This window comes from Lissotriton vulgaris, chromosome 3_1 (genome assembly GCF_964263255.1).
Source record: "Lissotriton vulgaris chromosome 3_1, aLisVul1.2, whole genome shotgun sequence".
In the NCBI taxonomy this organism is placed as follows: domain Eukaryota; kingdom Metazoa; phylum Chordata; class Amphibia; order Caudata; family Salamandridae; genus Lissotriton; species Lissotriton vulgaris.
In genome coordinates this window covers 1,081,681,176-1,081,702,807 of record NC_141689.1, presented here as the reverse complement: position 1 = coordinate 1,081,702,807, position 21,632 = coordinate 1,081,681,176, and the positions used below count along the sequence as shown (strand labels likewise).

The 21,632-nt window shown below is 41.6% G+C and overlaps 1 protein-coding gene across 1 annotated transcript in view; it reads right to left on the bottom strand.

Annotated features, from left to right (window-relative positions):
- LOC147727444 (albumin-like) overlaps positions 1-21,632 on the bottom strand; it is a 475,469-nt gene that overhangs the window by 255,569 nt on the left and 198,268 nt on the right. The window contains exon 8 of the mRNA XM_086961517.1: positions 4,194-4,408. Within this exon, the coding sequence (XP_086817643.1) occupies positions 4,194-4,408 (215 nt within the window). The remainder of the gene's footprint in view (positions 1-4,193; positions 4,409-21,632) is intronic.

Sequence of the window (21,632 nt, the reverse complement as noted above, 5' to 3'; positions counted from 1 at the left end):
AGAAAGCCTCTTGTTAGACTAAACGATGGACTGGTTAGTTGTCCAGGACCGGAACCATATTTAATAGTGGTGAATAATCGACACCACAGATTTCTTCTGACAAGATTCCGCCTAAACCTGATTCATTACTCTTTAGGAGTTTTCCGTACCTGGTGCGCACCTGACAAGGCGGATCCCTGCACTTGTGATTGCTTTTCATTACAAGACACACTCCATTTTGTCATGTTTTGCACTCACTATGAAGTATGTAGACGGAAATATTTGTTACCACTCCTGAAGAAGGCGGGCTTTATTCAGGTGAGGCCCGCTCTAATATACCTAATGCAATTGGGTAACCCCTATATTATGTTCTGTGTGGCTAGTTTTTTGACGGCAGCCACTCGCATAAGGAAAAATACCATCAGCCTACCGCAGATCCAAAGCTGTTTTGAGTAATGTTTCTCTTGTGTAAATATGTATTCTACTTTACTAAGGCAGTAGTACTGACAGTTTTTAAATGGTATATTTTTTTTTTTTTAAACTTTCAATATTAGAAATTTCTCTTTTTAATATGTATTGTATTTTTTACATTGATGGAAAAAATGTACTGTACTGAAATTTGTTAGATTGTAACTTTTTGTTTAATTGTACCATGTCTTTTATGATATTAATTTTATCGAATAAAGAATATTTGACTGACTGACTGATATCCTCTTGCCAAATATACTTCCCACTGTTCCATCATACTCCCATGTCTGATTGCCGCCTCTATGGGTCCACTCCTTTTGTCTTTCCCCCATCACCCATGTCCCCCATTGTCTAATTCTTCTTATTATACACAAAGAAGGTGTAAGGGGAGTATTTATATGACCATTTGTGTATCACTCTTAAAAACACAATCCAATGCACAAAAAGATGCACAAGGTCTGGGGAACTGATCATATTAGATTCGTCCTACTTAAGCTGTCTCTGTAATTGTATCTAAACAAAAAACACTGCCAGTACTGCTCTTGGCGATTTATAAACGGTAAGAGAAGTCGAGTGGACCTTTCTCAACCTCTTAGACCAATTATTCAGTCAACAACTAATGTATATCAAAAGAGAAATATTTATTTTCTACTTCCAACAATTCAAAATTGATTCTAAGTGTTCTTGGGAAGTTTTTTGCTTTTTATATACATGAAAACACATCAAAGAAACATCAAAAATAATTAACACAAAACTTTTCAAATAAAAGGAGAGTGTGGGTGATGCGGGGTATTTACAAGACAAAACAAATATCAACTAATACTCTTTCACCATGAACAATCTCACCATTCATACTCCCAATCGTACTACAAGAAAACATTCAGACAAGTGAAGGGATGTTGTGGGGTTATGTACAAGGGAAAAGAGTTTTTTTGTTATATACAATGTACACCAACAGAGAAAATCAGAAAAAACCTCATAAACATAAAAGATTCAAATACAGTAGCAATGAATACGTGGTCAAATCAATTAACGGGCAAAACAATGCACAATCTAGATAAGTATCAATAAACCGGGTGACACGGAGTCACCATGGGGAGAAGGGTAAATTTATCTAGAGGGGTCGACGCGTTTCGAATCCCATTAATTCTCGGCGCCAAATCTGATTGCCAAACGAGGCTCACGGACAGAGACGGCGGATGATGGACCCTTAACTGCTGGTTCCGCGGCCGATTCCTGATTGAATTCAGACCCTAAAATAAAGAAAAAGAACCTCTGGTGGAGACTTCAAAATACGCCCTATCTCCTTCAAAGACACCATCAAGCAATCCAGACAGATTCTTTTCTGCTCTTGGTCCTGAGGAGAATCCCAAGAATTAATGGGATTCGAAACGCGTCGACCCCTCTAGATAAATTTACCCTTCTCCCCATGGTGACTCCGTGTCACCCGGTTTATTGATACTTATCTAGATTGTGCATTGTTTTGCCCGTTAATTGATTTGACCACGTATTCATTGCTACTGTATTTGAATCTTTTATGTTTATGAGGTTTTTTTCTGATTTTCTCTGTTGGTGTACATTGTATATAACAAAAAAACTCTTTTCCCTTGTACATAACCCCACAACATCCCTTCACTTGTCTGAATGTTTTCTTGTAGTACGATTGGGAGTATGAATGGTGAGATTGTTCATGGTGAAAGAGTATTAGTTGATATTTGTTTTGTCTTGTAAATACCCCGCATCACCCACACTCTCCTTTTATTTGAAAAGTTTTGTGTTAAATATTTTTGATGTTTCTTTGATGTGTTTTCATGTATATAAAAAGCAAAAAACTTCCCAAGAACACTTAGAATCAATTTTGAATTGTTGGAAGTAGAAAATAAATATTTCTCTTTTGATATACATTAGTTGTTGACTGAATAATTGGTCTAAGAGGTTGAGAAAGGTCCACTCGACTTCTCTTACCGTTTATAAATCGCCAAGAGCAGTACTGGCAGTGTTTTTTGTTTAGATACTTATACAGGCGTAGCCTTACTGCGCTCAAGCCAAACCCTTATTTGTTTCAAGGTCTCTGTAATTGTGGCAGCTTCCTATGTTTAGGACGAGAACCTTCACCTACTTTTAGGTAGCATGTTTCATCATAGGGTTCTGAGCTTCCGACTGCCATTGAGACGCCGGAGAGCCAGATTCCATCATTGCAGGACGATACCCGCGTTACCTAAAGTAACGTCCTGTTCCGCCCAATTTTCCAACTGGAGCGAGGAAGCACAACACACCGCATAATACCAGTCTTAACCAAGATGTCCCGCTCCCAGTAATATATCCCGGATCTCTCCACGTCACGCACTACCGCTACTTCACGCAGCCCCTTGAATACGCAAGATTACAAGATAGCAACGTACAGATATATCCCTCAAACTTTACCAGCAGTGAAGAGTTACCCTCTGCACTCAACACTGAGTTACACCTTGATCTTAGCGTGACCCCATATGTACATCTAAAGTCCTCCATCGTATATTGCGGCTGCAATATCATTTTGGTACACTCGGAACATATACCATGGCTTCCTGATGAAGGCTTATAGCCGAAACGCGCGTAGCAATGTTAAACTATCTCTAGCCATGTTTTCTTGATCTATTTATTGTTATTTTGACTTATTTATTTATTGTTATTTTTGGATCTATTTATGAAATGTATATTTCCATATAAAAATGTATTATGACACATAAAAAATATAAAGTGCATATTATGATAATCAATGTTGGATCGACAATGAATGTTAAAAAGTCAGATCCCTAATAATCATATTATTGAATAAAGTACCCCTTTTTATGACATATTCTAATGTGTATTGTCAATCCATAGTCAGTATTCTTTGTTGTCAGTCAGCGTCCCTTTGAAATCTATGTTCCTAAATATTCGTTTTTTCAAACATTTCAGTGATCCCGATTTAGGAACTTTAGTCGGGGATACCCCCTTTTCTTACACATATCATCATAGGGTTCCTCCACACACCAGCCATCGAAGGTACTGGTGTGGGCTACAACTCCTTGCTGTGAGAGAGGAGCACTTTGGTGGTTTGGGTGATGTGTATTACCCTATGTGAGTTGTATGCATGACTGAGGTATGAAGAGTGCGACCTAATTGTTGTATTTCATGGCTCAAGCTATTTAAAGTGGCACTTGGCCTGTAACCTTCCGAGTGGTAAATGGTTAACAAAAAAACTAATGAAAAGAGTACAGTTGCAAGTAGAAGAAACATATGCAACTCAAAACTAATAATACCTTTTAATCTAGGGTTTCATACTAAAGTTTTTTTTGTCATTTTAAATGCTGCTAAAACCTGGTGCTACTTTTGCCCTGTTCCATTTGTCCTCCTCGGTAAGCTGACGTGATGAACTGCAAGTCACAGCATATGCCAGCCAAAAAATGATCACGTTTCTGGACCCAATTCTCAAAAAAAAGATAGAAATTGTCACCGACAGGCTTACTCCTAATTGTGAGAGCAAATTGCTGACTTCTTTACAATTCAATTGCTTTGTAAATGTAAATTCAGTGTCTGTAAATATAAAATCTGAATTTATTCAAGCTATTTGCACACCTGAGTTAACTAAGGCGTGCAGATCACTTTGTGGGTCGGCCCTAGGAGTTCAGGCACAGAATACATTCACTATGCAGAAAGTTGTATACATTTGGGCACATTCCTATGTCTTGCGCATTTTGTACAGTGATTGCATAACAACAAACCTGTTAGCCATTTGACCCAAATGATCTTCAGAGGGCTTGCAAATGTCTGGTTGCTCGATGAATTCAGGGACTTGTGGGGACAAGTCTGCCGGTTTCTCACCATTCTCCGTCTTTACTATGCACTCCAGGCGCTCAGTCGGATCTCTCTCACAGCATTCTTTGAGCTTGCTAGAAATGTTGTCCTGATTCACACATATTCTGGAAACAAACTCCGCCTATTGGAGACAAGAGCAAGGGCAATTCATTTGTGCTGCATTTTGACTAGAAATCCCTCTTGCTTTCTAATGTAAAGGAAAACAGACACGAAAGGGCCGATAAAGTACCATTGGATATGTAAGATTTTTGATGGACGTTAAAAGATTTGTACGTGCAATTTTGAGCATTTTCATCTTAGCAATCGCCACCAACATGTTGCTGGTGGTCGTGACAATCGTTCTCATGGATCACCCAGGCAAATTTACAACTGAAAGAGCGAAATTTATTTGGAAACAAAAATGCCTTTTATTCATAATGTGTAAAAGCTTACATTTAAATGGTACATATACTAAACACAAACATTTGTAGTAGGTTATGTTATGTTATGTTATGTTATTGGTGGTTTTGTAGCGCGCTCAATTACACAGGAGTATCCTGGGGCGTAGAAATGCAGTTAGGCAGGAGGGAACTGGAATAATTACAATGACAGTTTAAAAAGGTGGGTTTTAAGTGCTTTTTTAAAAAGATTGAAATCCTGGGTAGCGCGTAGCGGCAGGGGAAGAGTGTTCCCGGTGATGACCGCCTTAACAGTGATAGACTGGCCACCAAGGCGGGTATGTTTAAAACGGGGAACAGCCAGCAGATGTTGGGAGGATGACCGTAGTGGACGAGTAGGTAAATACCAGGCAAAGCGCTTCCTCAAGTACGTTGGCCCTTGACCGTGGATGGCTCTGTGAGCAAAAGTAAGGGATTTAAACACAACCCTTTGTGCAACAGGGCGGCAATGTAGACTGCGCAAGTGTTGACGGACACTGGACTGCCGTGAGATGTTAAAGAGGAGTCTGGGAGCCGTGTTTTGAATGATTTGAAGGTGGTTGGTAAGGTAGGCGGGAATGCCAGAGAGCAGGGCGTTCGCGTAGTCGAGGCGAGAGAGAATGAGCGCCCTTGCCACTGTCTCTTTGGATGACCTTGGCAACAGGGGAAAAAACCTACGGAGAGCTTTTAGAGTGCCGAAGCACCCGCAGGTGAGTTTTTTGATATGCTCATCAAATTTTAGGTTTTCCCCAAACCAAACTCCCAAGTTCTTAGCTGGATTACCAACAGCACTGGGAAATGGGACATCAGGCAGCCATAAGGATTCTCTAAAATTAGGGGGAAACTGCCCCTAGAGAAGTATTTCAGATTTATTCTCGTTTCAATTTAATTGGGCCAGAGCAAGCCAGGTAAAAACTGAGGAGAGGCAGGTCTGGACCGAAGAAGTGTCCAGATCCGTGCCCGGCCAAGTGAACAGCACCTGCGTCTCATCAGCGTAGGCAATTATTTTTACCCCTAATTTCTCAGCCAAGAAAATCAGGGGGGTCAAATAGATGTTGAACAACAGTGGGCTTAATGTAGACCCCTGTGGTACACCGGTAGAAAGCAGCTTGGCCGAAGAGGCATAGGGGGGCATCCACACCTGCTGAGTCCGGATAGTCAGGAATGAGGTCAGCCATTCTAATGCGGAACCAGCAATGCCAATGGATTTCAACTGAGAAATCAGCAATTGAATATTACTAATGTGTAAAAGCTAACATTTAAATAGTACATATACTAAACACAAAAATTTGTAGTAGGTAATCATACTTAAATGCTATAGGCCTAAAGGTTAAGTAAATATCTAAGTTAGACTAGTTATATATTAACTGGAAATAACACATTAAAATTGAAAGCCCTGTTTTCTCATTTAAATTATTGTTTGCACAAGATTTATTTGTACTTGTTTTGCATTGGGCAATTGATAGGTTCTGAGGCAGGAGAGGCAGCAACAGGAAGAATGAATCATGAGAAGATCACTCTGGACCACAGAATGTGAACAATGTAACTTTTCATGGTCTGATGCCTAAAGAGTGTGAGAAGATGGGGTTTCCCTATTTCCTGGGGTTTACTGAAACCCTACTGGAGGATGCAGGTGACAAAAGAAAATAATGTTGCAACATAGAATATATTAGTGCGTGTTCCTAGATTAGTAGCCGGTTTCCATCCCCAAATCTCTGACAGGACACATCTTAGAGTTCCTAATACTTTCTACACGAGAGGTTGCTTAAACTATATTCATTGATTATCTGCTGATTTATAGCTGAAAATACTTTCCAGATTGCTATGCAAAGGCTTTATGCTTATGCATTGATTCTCTCATCAAAAATCTTTATTGAGTATCTGAACTGACACCTTACACTATATTTTTTTTTCTCCAAACAATTTAGATTAGGGAACACACTGGCTGCATTATTACAATTTGTACTATTATCTTGACTAATATATTATTTTATATTATATTGAAATATCAGTTATTGGAATATGTTCGTGATTAATGCTAATGCATAAAAAACGAATTTTTTATTGAACAGAAAAATGCTAAAAGAGTTAAGAATAAAACTCTTTAGCTCACTCAAAAATCTCTTTTTTGACTGCACAAAAAACGATTAATGACTCAAGATATTACCAGATTGAAGTAGATGTTTGCTCCTTTTAATTTCTCCTTGTAGACGAACAAAGGTCAATAAGACCAGTGGCAGGGATTGTTTGATGTTTACATCCCAAGATTAAGATACAGAAAACCTACCTCTCAAGCTGTAGCAAGAGGACAGTTTATGTCAAAGGAGAAAAGGGCTGAAATAATTTGCCAAGTTTAGAATTGCCCATGTCTCTAAGTCCAAAGCTCAAACTTGAAGAATGAAGGATTTCACAGTTTCAAAGGTGATTACAGTGGTAGGGATGTCAGTATAAATTGGGTTATGCATCGCCATTGTGTAATTGAGAGTTTGTCATTGTGTTGAAAATATGTGTTTTGTGTTTTGGTAAAGTCAATAGAATAGTGTTTATGCTTAGATGTTGAGCAGTTGAAGTTATCAGACTCAAAGAGTCCAAGATCCCAGGATAGAAATTGTTAAGTAAAAATACATTATGTTATTATTTGTCTGCTAAGATTTGTGGTGCAGATTAGTGAAATACAGTTGACTGCACAATTGAGATAGGTAGTATAATAAATTGTTGTGAGGGTACTAGTATTGATAGGTGTTATTCGAACCTATGGTGCAAAGGGCAAACTGTATCAGTCAGGGAGAATAACCGCTAGTCGAGATTACATTCATGTGTATTTGTGTAGGAAGTTGGAGTGTGTTAAAAACTTATTTCCAATTGTTATTTGTATGAAGGAATTACTTGGCATTCTTTAATGGAACAGACAAAGGTTATTTGTTTATTGTGCTTGCCTAGGTTTGTAGAATTTGTGCATAAAAGATTTGTAAAGGAGGGTAAACCGTCGCAATGAGTGAAAAATTACGTCAGAGTGTGCCGCGCTGGGATAGGTCAGTTGGTGGGAAGTGTTATGCTGAGATTGGTTGGCATGTAATCAAGCACTGAGATGTGATAGGTTTATGAAAAGAGGACTGTGACAGGATGGGAGGAAGAGATTGTTGTATACGAAAATGTAAACTGAACAAAAATATAAAACATTTCTGAATTTGAATAATGTTCATTTCATATTTGGCAATCATTGAATGTTTGAAATTTCTTAGATATTTGATGAGAGGAGATCTATGGGTCACAGTTTGGAAGGGTGAAGAGGCTCCGCCGGAATATGCACCAGCTCATTATATGGCAAACATTTGAGGGCTTCACACATGTTTGTGGCTTCATCAATGGTACAAGATCACAGAAAATGAAGGACCATTCAGATTTCCACAATTTGGTACTTTTGATTTAAAGATGATTGAAATCATAAGAGAAAAATATTATGAAATGAAGCTACCTCCTAGACCCACGCAATATGAAGTATTAAATGCTTGAGAGAAAGCAACCCATGCAAAAGAGAAAGAAAGGTATCAGAATAGAGCAAAGAAAGCAGTACGAAATTACGCAGATATTCATTGGGATGAAGGACAGCAGAGGTGGAGGAAATGCATAGTTGAGGGAGTTAGAATATACCCAGCAATAGCAACAGTAAAGACCAAAAAGAACTGAAAACAAGGAAATGATGATGGCGAAGCTGCCAGAAAAACAGACACTGATAGCGATTCAGGGGGTGCCTTTTTAGCTACTTTGTTATCCTCATGTCCATCGTCCTATGTGGCTCCCACAACAAACACAGAGGGTGTTACAACCATTAGTGCTACACTGCCTACAGCGAGTGTTGGTTCCAATATAACTCAGGTTGAGAGACTGCTTCTAACACTTCGATTTGCAACTGCACCTGTTGAAGCAGCTCCTACGGTTATTGCTTTGGGTATTACTAATTCAACTGTGACTGTTCCTGCCCCAGTGTCACAAGTTCCATCTACTCAGACAATGGCAGTGCCTGTTGCAACTGCACCAATAAATGATGTTCCAAATCCTGTTGTTCAAGGTCCAGTAGGAGGAGTAGCTGCGACAGGGTTTATCCCACATTGCAAAACTCACAAATTGTTGTCTGGACACAAACACAAAATGGTCAATCATAGAGAGAAGGGAGAAGGATTGTCTATATGGCACCAATTGCACTGGGAGAGACAGATCCATTTGATGATGAAACCTTTCCCCCATGATTTGAAGAAACTTCAGAAATAAAAGGATGGAAGAAACAGAGAGACCATCTACTAGCCAGGAAAGGGTAAGACCCGTAGATGTACCAAATTTGAAAGTGGAATTAGAAGAGATTATTAGAGGATGGCTAGACATTTCACATTTGAATCAATATCAGAAAAACAAATTGATATATTTGAGTAAAGAAATCAGAAGACGTGCGGCTGCCACCCACGACATCCTGAATTAGCAGGAAATTATGAGATGGATCCCTCCAAGAGTGTTCCCTTACATAAATGTTTCAGGACACAGTTAGATGAAGAAGCTATAGTGACAATGCGGTTTTCAGGAATGAGACTACACATTGCTGAATTGGTAAAGTGCTTCTGCTAATGGAGCGATTTTGACAGATTAGAGAGCAAGTGGGTAAAGAAACAAGGAAAGGAGAAGAAACAATCAAACACTTCAGAAGCAAATGCTAAGACTCCACCAGTACCACCAAATGTATATGAGGCTTTGTGGTGCAGGGTATATTCATGTAACATGGAGTACAGGTGATCATGGAACATTTACGAACAACTTTCCTAAATTAAGAGATATTCTTGCTCAGTGGTATACACAGCTTGACAGATTTGCAAACTTCTCAAAGGTTTTGTGGATATTGTGGTACCAAGTGATCTGTTGGCTGTGCAATCCGCAAATACTGAGCCCCCAAGAGATGAACAAACTCAAGCACCTTCACCTAAGGTGATGATCAAGTATGATGAGGTGATTACATTCTTGGAAGGAAAAGTTACTGCAAGGGACATTGATTGGCTAAAGATCAACAGAACTACTCAAAAAGCTAAAGAATCAGTGCATACTTATTTATGAACGATTGTTTAGGTGTTTAAACAGCATAGTGGACAAGAAAATCCCCAAACTGAAGAAATAGAGTTTTGTGTATGAATGTACAACAGAATGTGATTTCTTAGCAGACAATGCCTTTAAATGAGATCCTGCAGTGTGCAAATACTGTAGTGATGAGCAAGAAATTAAGCAGAAGTGACTTATAGAGAAATGCATGCTAGTGCAGACTAAGCTGGATCGAAAGGGATTTCAGAATCAATAGCATGGATGGAATGTTGGTGGTGGAACGAAAGGTTTTGGTTTTTGGTTTTCAGATTGCAGGTCAAATTGCATATGGAGGAGTTTGTGTTCCACAGGGTAGAGGTCGAGGTGTTTTAGTTGATTCAAATTCTGCTGTAGACATTGCTCCGCTGAAAAAATCAACTCCTTGTCACTATTGTAACAGACTCTGGCATTGAAAGTGAGAATGTAGACAGAATCCAAATCAAGTGAGTGATGATAGGCAAATGCAAAGGGTTCCAGTTCAGGTTCCAGTCCAAAGAGTGCAGATGCCAATGCAGTCTCAAGTTCCTATGATGCAGGCCCCACAAGCTCCCATGCCCCACAGAATGTGGATAAACCTAGGTAAAATCTGAATCAAGTATTGAGAGCAAATTCAAATCAGAACTCTTTCCAACAGTTCCCCATGTTGGAGAATGAGAGTTTAGATTCTGTTAGTTCCCAATGATGTTGCCTGAGGGGTGGGGAAGAATGTGTACTTAGCACAATCTCAGAGGTTAACCAAAGTGGACCATTTGTAGACAGAGAGGTTATTAACCACCAGGTGTCATTTCTCATCGACACAGTTGCTACCCGTTTCACTGTTAGAACAGCAGAAGTCCAAGACCTCCCACTCTCAGAAAAGAAGATCCAAGTTGTAGGTGTCACAAACAAAGAAATAAATAATCCTGTTTCAAATAAACTGCCTGTAAAAATTTACAAGGACAGGAAAAGTCACCCTGCGTGATTTTTCCTGTCATTGTAAATATGGCCCCTCTAGACGCAGCACATTGCGTGGAAGGGGCATTCCATGGGTGTTGCTATGGGTTTTCGCATGCAACACCCATGGAACCAAATACATTTCCAGATTTACGAGGAATCATAAATCTGAAAATGCGTCTGAATGCTACGCCTCCCCAGGGGAGGCGTAGGGAGGCGCAATGAGGAGAAATGTTTTAATTTCTCCTTGTTTTTCCTCTTTCCATGCGTGCTGCATTCTACAGCATACACTGAAAGAGGAAATTGCCTGTAGTGATTGTTTTTGTGCAGGAAGGTGCCCCTTCCTGCGCATAAACAATCTCCCCATGATGCAGGCATCCTTGCACCATGGTGCAAGGGTGCCAGCGCATTACTGCAGTTTGTGCGCCAGCTCAGGGGGAAGCACAGAGATGCAACATATTGTTGTAAATATGTTGCATCCCTGTGCTTTGAAAGTGACTCAGTGCGGCACAGCCAAATGGCTTGCGGAATGGCTCTTCAAAATATTAACAATTTAGTTATTTCATGTTGTCATGTGGTACCAAATCCAGCAACATACTGTTTCAGACACCCTGCGCTGTAGAGGGGTTTACTTTTCTTGATCTCTGTCAGGCTTTTTTCTCTATCCCGTTGCATGAGGACAGCCAATTCTTGTACTCATTTATATTTAGAGCTAGAGTTTTTGGCATGGTGCTGGGTCCCACAAGAGTATATAGAGTGTCCTTCCATCTTTAACCATATCTTGCATTCAGTGGTTTGCTGATTTAGGCCCCTATTGGCCTTTGGTACCATCTTAGATGTGGCTGCCTCATTGCATGACCAGTGATGGCAGCAGGGAGTCATCCGCCAGGTCATTAAGTAAAGCATTTACCACATTGAAATCGCTACACATCAAATCACAGTTTTTGGTGCATTTACCATATAAAAAAGAACATTTTATCACAAAAATATCTCAAATTAATTGTGCATGGGATTTGGGCACAGCACAAAGTCCTAACTTTCATAGCAGGGAGGCTACTTGCAGAATCATTTGGGAACTCCAAATGATGTCTGACTTGCTGTGATCACCTGCAAAGTACTGCCAGAGATTGCACGGTCAAAGATCAAGCCACATAAAAGGTGCACACTTCATATTCCCATTGTAGACATGCATAAATATGTATCCTCTGAAGGTCTTTAAAGAGTACAGACCTACACTTGATGATGAAGCGCCTCTATTAATTTTAATTTCTGTAGGGCAGCCACAAAGAAAGTATGCAAAGTTGTCTTCTTCACGGGTGCTGCTTTATGCTGCAAGACGGCAACGGAGTGTTCAGTATCTCTCTTTCGTGAAGAGCTTGGGTGCCCGCCAAAAGGAAAATTAATTTTGCCTTTCACCTTCCCTATAGTCTCGTCTGTCAGGACAAAATATTACCATTTGATGTCAGAAAAGCATGCCCAGTTAGTAGCTGAATTGCAGTGAAAATCGAAAACCTGTGATCACTGCTGGCTTCCCTACTTAGCCAATTTGTGTGATCCTAGGCTATCATTTCCTTTCATTGTCTCTCCCTTTTATTCATTAGTGTAAACAAGGAGAGAGCTAAAGCTGAGGACGTCTATTTTCCTGAGATAGTCTCAGATGTGTTTCCCATTCATACTTCTTCACACCTTTCCCAGGCAAAGATGAAGGTGCAACATGAATTATTGTTGCTTAGCTGCAACAAGTCCATCCAGAGCAGCAGATTACTGCTTTTGCTTTTCCTTCTTCTTCTGCTCTATTTTAATAGTTTATAAAAACAAGCAGAAAAAATATGTTTATTTTTTGCACTCCATAGACAAAAGCGAGAACCTCTTTCTGCATGTTTCCACTTTCTACACGTTCCAAGCCACTGCAGCTGATTTGTATTGAAATATTTCGAATATCTGTTTGCATTACATATCTAGCAGGTTTATGATCTGTATAGTATTGCAGAACTAGAGATTTTGCGCCAGATGGACGTAGCATGTTACCAGTCGCAAACTGCTTATTGGGCCATTTGCAATCAGTAAAATGCATTTTGGCATGTACAGTTGGCAAAATGTGACTCAGTAACTTGTTACTGAATCACATTTTGATTTTGCAATTCAATATAAGGAAGGGGCTTGTTTAGAGAGTCCCTTCCTAATATCGAATAACAACGGTATGTATGAAAGTTTTGCAACCTAGAATGCAGTTGCAAAACATTCCTAGTTGCCACGAACTGTGGGCGCCAACATTTTTTAAGAGCACAACTGCCTGATCTTAAAAAATGGAAAGGTAGCTTTCCATTTTTCATTTTAAATGCATCCCATTTCCCTTTAAGGAAAAAAGGCTGCATTAAAAAAAATTGTTTTATTTAAAAAGCAATCACAGTCATGTTGGTCTGCTGACCCCAGCAGGCCACCATCCCTATGATTGTAGCCATACACAATGGATCACAAATTGTGATCTGCCTCGTGAATATTGATGAGGTAGTTCATTTGCGACCCACTGCGAATTGCTAACAGTGTCAAACACACTGTTGTGCATCTCAGTTTGTGATTTCCTAATAGTAAATCACAAAAAATTGCTATTAGGAAATCACAAACGCGACTAAATACATCTGGCCCTTTATTTTGATACTTCATGTTTGCAAACATGCTTGCTCTATCATATGAAAGAGCTCCGCACCATGGATTTAAGTGGCTAGTGGGAAAGCATTGCCAGCAACCCCAGAGGATTTTTCTTTGCTCTCCACTACTTCTGCTCTCTACTGATGAAGGGCTACACCCAGAAACATGTGTCTAGAGATATACAGCAATGTCTGCACCAACTTTGGTGAAAAACTACTGCTAATTTTGAAGTAAGCGGCAATTGTGTACTGCATTTACCAGGATGCCAATTGGCGATCTGTGCTGGGATGTGACGCAGTTTGCTCCCAACCCCCACCCTGGCATACATGTTCAACCTTGTTCCCTCTGCAATTCATCAATCTTGTTAGCCAATTTATTCCACAAGTGTGCTTTAAATGCACATATTTATTTTAAATACATTTCGCAGGGGATTGGGAAACCTCCTATCAAAACATTACTTGAGAAAGGCTCCCTTGCTGACATTCAGATCAGGTATTACATCTGGCTTTCAGTGGTGCCAGTTGAGGATGTGGGTGGAGCCATTAGAGATAGTGGGTGAAGCCAGTGGAGGAAGTGGGTGGAGCCAGGGGAAGTGGGTGTAGCCTCCAACAAAAATGTAAGGACCTGGAGTTAAAATTTTACAAATTCAGCACTCGCAGCGGGGCAAAACTGGTTCCTGAATTGAGTGAACAGACGTTCATTTATGGTGTGTATCTACCTTACCTTGACTAGAATTGTGGTTACTGAGTGTACCTCTGCCAACCAGAAACCCAATTTCTGACACCCTTTTACTATGATGGTTACCTCACTCCGTGGAAATTGGGCTTACCCATAAAAACACAAAGTACTTGACGAACAACAGACTTACAAAATGCGAACAACAAATACTTGCTGCACATAATGTTGTTCTTAAAAGGTGCCAAAGACTCAATCCAGCAACACCATTACTGTTGCCTTAGAATTAATTTTGATGGATATGAAGTTGAGCATGACTGCCTGGATGTTATGGATTTATGCACCAAGCCAAAACCAGACATCAAAGATGAATGTCTCAACTATGTAATTTTTGTGGGCGGCTCATGTTTATGAAACAATGAGGGAACTTTGACGGCAGCTTACGCTGTTTGAACAATTCAGGAAGTAGTAGAAGCCTCCTGGCTTTGGGGTATCAATTCTGCACAAGTGGCAGAATTAAACTATATTTACAGATAGTCACTATGGCTTTGGTGTGGTCCATGTTTCTGGGAAGTTATGGTCTGAGAGGGGATTTGTGATATAATCTGGTTCCCCTATCAGGAATGGGGAATATGTGATGAAGCTGTTAGATGCTTAGCAGTTGCCCCCAAGAGGTGTTGTGGTTAAATGTGCAGCCTACAGAAGTGGCAATGATTATGTCACTGTTGGAAATGGATACACAGATGATGTGGCCTGAAATTGTACACTTGTGGCATGCACATTTAATGGAGAATATTCAAGTGGATCTGATGAGTACACTACCTTTTCAATGTTGTTTTCAGTAGCTGATAATTGGGAGGAAATCAAAATATGGCAGAAGAAGTTTCAGAAGCAGAACAGCAAGGGTGGATCAGAGCAGGATGAGTTAAAAATGACAACAATATTTGGGTTGGAGGGGGCGGAGCCAAGCTCGCGACCATGATGGCCGCACTGTAGCTCGGCTCCGTCAACCTTCCCGCCTGAACCACAAATCCTGTACTTCATCCTGCCCTGAGGAGACACATTCGACGAACTATGGGAAGGTGAAAGGCTGCTTGCACTCACTGTTTGTCCCGGGAGCTCCTGAGTGCCGCGGATCTTGAGCTGTGCCCTTGTTTGCTCCGGAGCCTCCGTGGCGTGCAGGCCGGGGACTCGCCTGCGACGGTCGGCCGGAGCGGGGTATCGACGCCGACCCCCGGTGGAGGGGAGGGGTCGGCTGAAGAAGCCATTGAGCCATTGAACCGGTGGCGACTGACCGGGCCCGGTCTGTTGGCCTGGGGGCTCGGCTGCGGGGCGCGGCCTGCCTCGGACGGGGGTGGACCGTGTAGGAGGCTTGTCCCCCCTTTGTTGTCCTGCCCGGCCATCTTGAAGCCCTTCGCCCGGAATCGGCGGGTGGCGCCCATGATAAGGTGGCGCCGGCTACCCCTTGCTTCTTGGTGGCCCATCTTTCTGCACCAAGATTGCCATTAGCGGGACCCGGCGAGACTCCGCGGGGCCTTGTTCAATGGCCCGTTCCGGGGTTGAGGAACGGAGCGCCCTTGTTGCACTGACAAATTGGCGGCCGGCGCCCTGGGTCTTGGACCTGTTGGGGGAGGCGACTCTGGTCTGTCGAACTGCACGATGGCTGAAGATTGTGGGAATGAGCCCACGATTGGCGATGTCTTCGCTGCCCTGTGTTCCTGGCGTGCGACCATGGCCTTTGACGCAGCTGTGGAAGATAGCGGTCCTGCCACTGGGCCTGCTGGGCCGCCCCCCATACATGCGGCTCGACTGAGGGAGTGTGCTGACTTGCCTCTCCCGGCTGCTGCGAGGAATACTGCCGCCGATCATTTGGGAGATCATATACCTGCTGCCTCGAGTCTCCGGGAGGTTTTGCTTGTGGCGGACGTGGGTGAGGGCCCCACGCTGGGGTCCGTCCACGTCAGTCTGGCTGGGGTACCCGGCGGCTGTTTCACTCGAACTGCTTTGGTGGGGTCCCACGGTTGCTCCGTGGGGGACACCTCCCCCCTTTGGTCGGCGAGACTGCACCCACCCTGTTTGCTGCTCCTGACGTTGTTCTTCATCTGTTTGGTCCGCTGCCGCCATTGTTTGCATTGCTGCTCGAGATTGGGATCCCCTGTTTTGCACCCTTGGCCTACCTTGTTCCGATCCTATGTACACTTCATGCCTAACTGCTTGCTGTATTTCTCTTTATTGTGTGCTAAAGTAATGATCAGGAGTGGACAGGGGTGAGACGGACTTGCCTCGGTGGACTGCTAATTAATGTAAGGAGACGAGGACTGCTCGCAGCTGTAACAGTATGACCGATTCCGCTTCATGTTCCTGATGTTTGAGTTTGGGTCGATCTCGTTTCGATGTGGGTCTTAAATGTATTCAGGCGGGGGGTGGGAGCTGGATGTCCGAATGCATATCTCCTCTCCCACCGGGTTTTTTTTTTCTTTTTCTTCCCCCTTTCCTTCTTCTTATTGTCTGTAGTGTTCTTTTCTTACTTTCTGATTCTTCTGTATTTCGGGTTCTACTTAGGGCGACAGGCACGCTGCCGGAGGGGTAGGCCGTAGCCTTCTGCAGGGGTGCAGGGTGGTGTGGGTGGGATGGGGTCTGTATATTGTTCGTTTTTTCTTAGTTCTATGGCTCTTTTGTATCCCTTTATCGGGACGCTGTGTCCGCGCACGTACTCCATGGGGTGTTAGCTGACAGTGTAGGATATGACTTCAATGATAATATTAGCACACTTACACGTCTTACTTGCCTCGACCCCCACTGTGGGTCTCTAGTATTGTTTGCTTTGCTCGCCATGGGGCGCGTTCTGCGTTCATTCTTTATTGTTTTTAATATTCCTTCCTTTTTTCTACCCTTTCTCTCCTTTTCCCTTTCTTTGGGTTAGTATAGTGGATGGCTATCTTTGCGTTGCTGCTCTGACTTCTTTGATTTGTACCAGCACATATTCAGGTGGTGACGGGTGGACGGTGGGCAGCGGTGGGAACTGATTAGAAACGGGGAGACTGTGTGTTGACTTCACCAATTGTTGCTATTATTTCCGATTCTCACTGCTCCTTTGTACTGATGCTTTACCAACTTCCCGCCATAGGAATTCAGATGTTAACAGTTGCAACTGGTCCTGCTGTACTTCCTACTATAATATAAAAATTAACCTTCTCTTATCCTGCTCCTAGCGGTTACACCAAGCCTTTTAATGATGTCTGATTGTTCATGTAATGCTGGGAAACTGCTGGAGAATTTCAATACTGATTTCGTGCGTCCATAATGTGTCGTGGCCGGCCTGATTGGTTGTAGGCAGGTATTTGTACGCTTCTGCTTGCACAATAAAGGTTTTCAAAAATAAAAAAATTAAAAAAACAATATTTGGGTTTCGGCTGATGGAAAGCCAGTGTTGTCAGAGAGCCTGTTCTTTCCCATGACACAACATTTTCATGGTCCTACACACATTGGAAGGGACGCAATGGTTAGATTGTTTAGGCAGAAATGGGTTAAACCGCCAGTTCAAGTTCAGAGTTCTAGTAGAAGAGGTATGCCATAGGTGTGTTACATGTCAGCAGATTAATGTAGGGAAGAGAACACCTGTAACACTGAACCGCATTGGAAGATCAGGAGGACGCTTTAATAGGATGCAGTTGGGCTTTATCAAAGTGCCTCTTTGTAACAAGCTAAAGTATGTTGTGGTTATAGTGTGCTTTTTCTCCTAATGGGTGGAAGCCTAACCAGTTCAGAGAAATGACAGTATCACTGTAGCTAAACTGCTGTTGTGCAAACTTATTCTGAGGTTCAGATTCCCGGTTTTCTGGAGTCAGACCAAGGGACCAATTTTAATATTGAGATCCTTTGAATGGTGTGTGTGGCATTTGAAGTTGAACAGAGATTGAATTGTAGGTATCCTCCCGAGTCTTCTGGGATACTTGAACAATACGCTGATCTATCTTTTGGCCAAACTCTTCGAATCCACCCTGACAGGACACCTGGATCATCTCCACACAAAATTCACATGGGTTGTGCTATGAGACTGCCTGCTGTGCCTGTGAAATCTCTTGTAAAATTACAGATGCCATGATAATCAATTACGCAACAGAAAGTGTTCCCACACCACCCAAGGGTGGTGCGGGCACACTTTCTGTTTCTTACTTTAAAAAGGGTCCAGCCTACTCCATGCCCTGATGGACCTAACTCCTTAGGATTACAAACAAAAAAAAGATAATCAATTACAGCCAAGGATTAGCTGATGTGGTGCTTTCTGCTTCTCAACTACCTGGAGTTGGTACTGCCAGGCCACATCAGGAGCAGTGTCATGACCTTAAACCAGGTGACTGTACGAAAATACTGCCTGGAGCCAAGGTGGAAAGGTCCTCCAATGTCAATACCCTCACTGCATTCTAATGTGCTGCCACTAAGAGGGTGCATGCCTCGCAAACCCAGTAAGTGAGGTGTCCATACGAAAAAATAGTATTCTTTGAGCCAAATCTGAAAGCTCCTATGCCCGTATGCCCAGAAGGACCAGAGGGGAGTGCAGTACTGCAATATCTATCACCAGTACAGGTTCCAGAAATCTCACAAAGTGATCCAGAAATACCCACTGAAGAAGAATTGAGCTGAGGATAAAAGAACTGCTGAAGGATCAAAAACCGGGCCGAAGACGGCTGTAATGCCAGAAACCGGTCCCCGGGAGCTTGTTTCCTTCCCAGTGTAAGAATTGGCTTCTGTAGTTTGGTTTGTCCTGTTCCCATCATGCACTGGGACAGGAACAGACTAATTTGCATACAGCCAGGTTCTGAAACTGGGATGGTGCAGTGAGCTAAAAAACGGTGTTGGATCTATCCCTGATCTTTTGACTGGGTGAGAGCTTTCTGCTTAATTCAGAGACTCTGTCCCTCACCACCCCTTTTTGTAAATATTTTTGTCCACCCTAAGCGTGGAAGGGTATTCTCAGATGTGAGACCCTTGCTCATTGCACCATCAGGATTCAAGCAAACCGGGCCGAAGACGGCTGTAATGCCAGAAACTGGTCCCCGGGAGCTTGTTTCCTTCCAAGTGTAAGAATTGGCTTCTGTAGTTTGGTTTGTCCTGTTCCCATATGCACTGGGACAGGAACAGACTAATTTGCATACAGCCAGGTTCTGAAACTGGGATGGTGCAGTGAGCTAAAAAACGGTGTTGGATCTAGCCCTGATCTTTTGACTGGGTGAGAGCTTTCTGCTTAATTCAGAGACTCTGTCCCTCACCACCCCTTTTTGTAAATATGAAGCATCAAAAGAGCAGTCAAATCATCCAGACAAAAGAACAAGTATGAGAAGAGAAAGACCCCTATGGAGATCAGAATGGTAAAATGGTAGGAGGCAATTGACATCCAGTGTGTCAGTTGAACATATACCACAAATCATCATTGGAGAAACAAAATCTAGTGGTATAAGTGAAACAGAGGAAAATCAACAGACACCAAGGAGATCGAAAAGAGGGAGAGTACTTTGTTGCAGATGTTCTCCCCCTATTTATGTTTTTTTGCTGTCATAGAATGTGCCTGATGCATCAGATCAAACCCCTACCAAAATGAGAGCAGACTCATTTGAACCTCCTTGATATGCCACACAAAATATAGCATTGCTTCAATTAGCATAACATTGATTAAACAAGAATTCTGAAACTAATATGACAACCAAGAACTTGACAAGTAATATTTAAGTGATTTCAAAAACTGAAAGACAGATACAACAAATAATGAACTGTTCTGCACATAAACAATTTTAACGATGAAACATTTCCCTTTGTATTACCTGTTTAAGGCCAGGTTTTTTCTGGTCCTATTTTTGGCACTGCCCCTATCTATGGGGCAGCAAAAAAAGCAATGGCTGTTGCGGCGGAACGCCCACAGCAACACCCATTGCCTGACCCTTTGCTGTAGCAGACTTACAAGGTGGCGTTAAGCCACATTAAGTGGCTTAACACCACATTTCAAATATTGGGTTAAGAGCAACGCCACCGGAGCATCAGAAAAAGTGGCGCTCTGGTGGTGTTAGAGGCTTGTAAATATTACCCTGCGTTTCATGCCGAAAAAATTAAGACTGAAATAAATTAATTTCACAATAAACAACTGACAAAGGTGAATAAAAATAATTAAGAAGAATTCCCTATGGCCAAGGATGCAATAGAAGAGTAGGGAGAATACATTTAGAAAAAGATGGATTAGGGCTAGATATGTCTCACAAAAGAGTTTTGTACAGTAGCTGAATGAGATTACTGCAAGTAAATCAGCAAAAAGTTCTCATTTGCACAAGTAGAAGTCAACACAGAATATTGAATCTGCCTGCAGCTATATTCTACTAAAGGTCTGACTAAAGACAAAACGTGTGTATCCTTACCAAGGATAATGGTAGATTAGTGATTATTGTCACACTAATAGTCACACTAATAGTTGTTGTGTTAGCATTTATAGTCCTTTTAATTGGAATGAGTTTTACACTAGGGATAGCACAACTTAGATCTACAGCTGCATCCACAACATCTGTGTACACAGTAGATTAAACACAATTAAAAGTTTAATTTATAGACTTCTCAAAAGAAGATTTCTCGACAAATGTATATTCTAGATGAGTTCAGGAAAACACTTCAGCTTTAGAAACTAAGGATTGCTATGATTGTGTACACATAACTTATGGAAAGAATCTAAACTATTTAATGAGGCCGTTAGAAAAGAATTTTAACATTGGAGGAAATAAAAGTTCATATATTTCATATGGCAAATAAAGAGGTAGATGCTTTAAAGAATGTTTGAAAAGAAGAGGAATGCAAAAAGAAAATAGTATATCCCAAATTAAAAATAGATAGGTGTCAAAAAGAGAAATTATGTGTTTATAAAATAAGAACCAGTTTAGAAAGAGACACATTTGAATAAGCAATTGTGAACTGACTTTCGAAGATTTCATAGGACCTTTTCAAACTTTAACTGGGAAGAGGCAGTTATTCCCTATTTTGTGTGTGGACAGGATGCTTATTTCCAGTTACCTGCTAATTGGGAGGGTGTTTGCTATTTAGCTATATTGTTTCTTAAAATGTATCATGTGAGTAGCATTGATGCTTTGACAAAGACACTACCTCAGAGACTCGTAGAACTAATGATGGCACACAATTAGTGTAAGATATTTTTGGAGCAATCATACCACCAGAGGGAGTAGTTTTAAACTATGAGAAAAATAGAAAGTTATCAACAGTAGTAGATAAACTGGCTACTAGTACCTGTGCATATCTGGTGCTTCACTGGCTGTTAACACAGAATCAATGGCTATAAGATTGATGGTTTTCCAAAATAAAATCGATTAGTCTTAGATATTTTGTTAACAGAGAAAGGCAAAATGTGCAAAAAAGGTTCGAGATTGCTGTTCATACATTCCTGATCAGAGTAGAAAGGTAGAAGACTTTGCAAAGTACATTTCTCACTTGAAACTGAACCACAACCTTTAGAAACCACTAATGTATTAGGAAGTCTAGGTAAAGGAGCTTCAGTTATTGGTT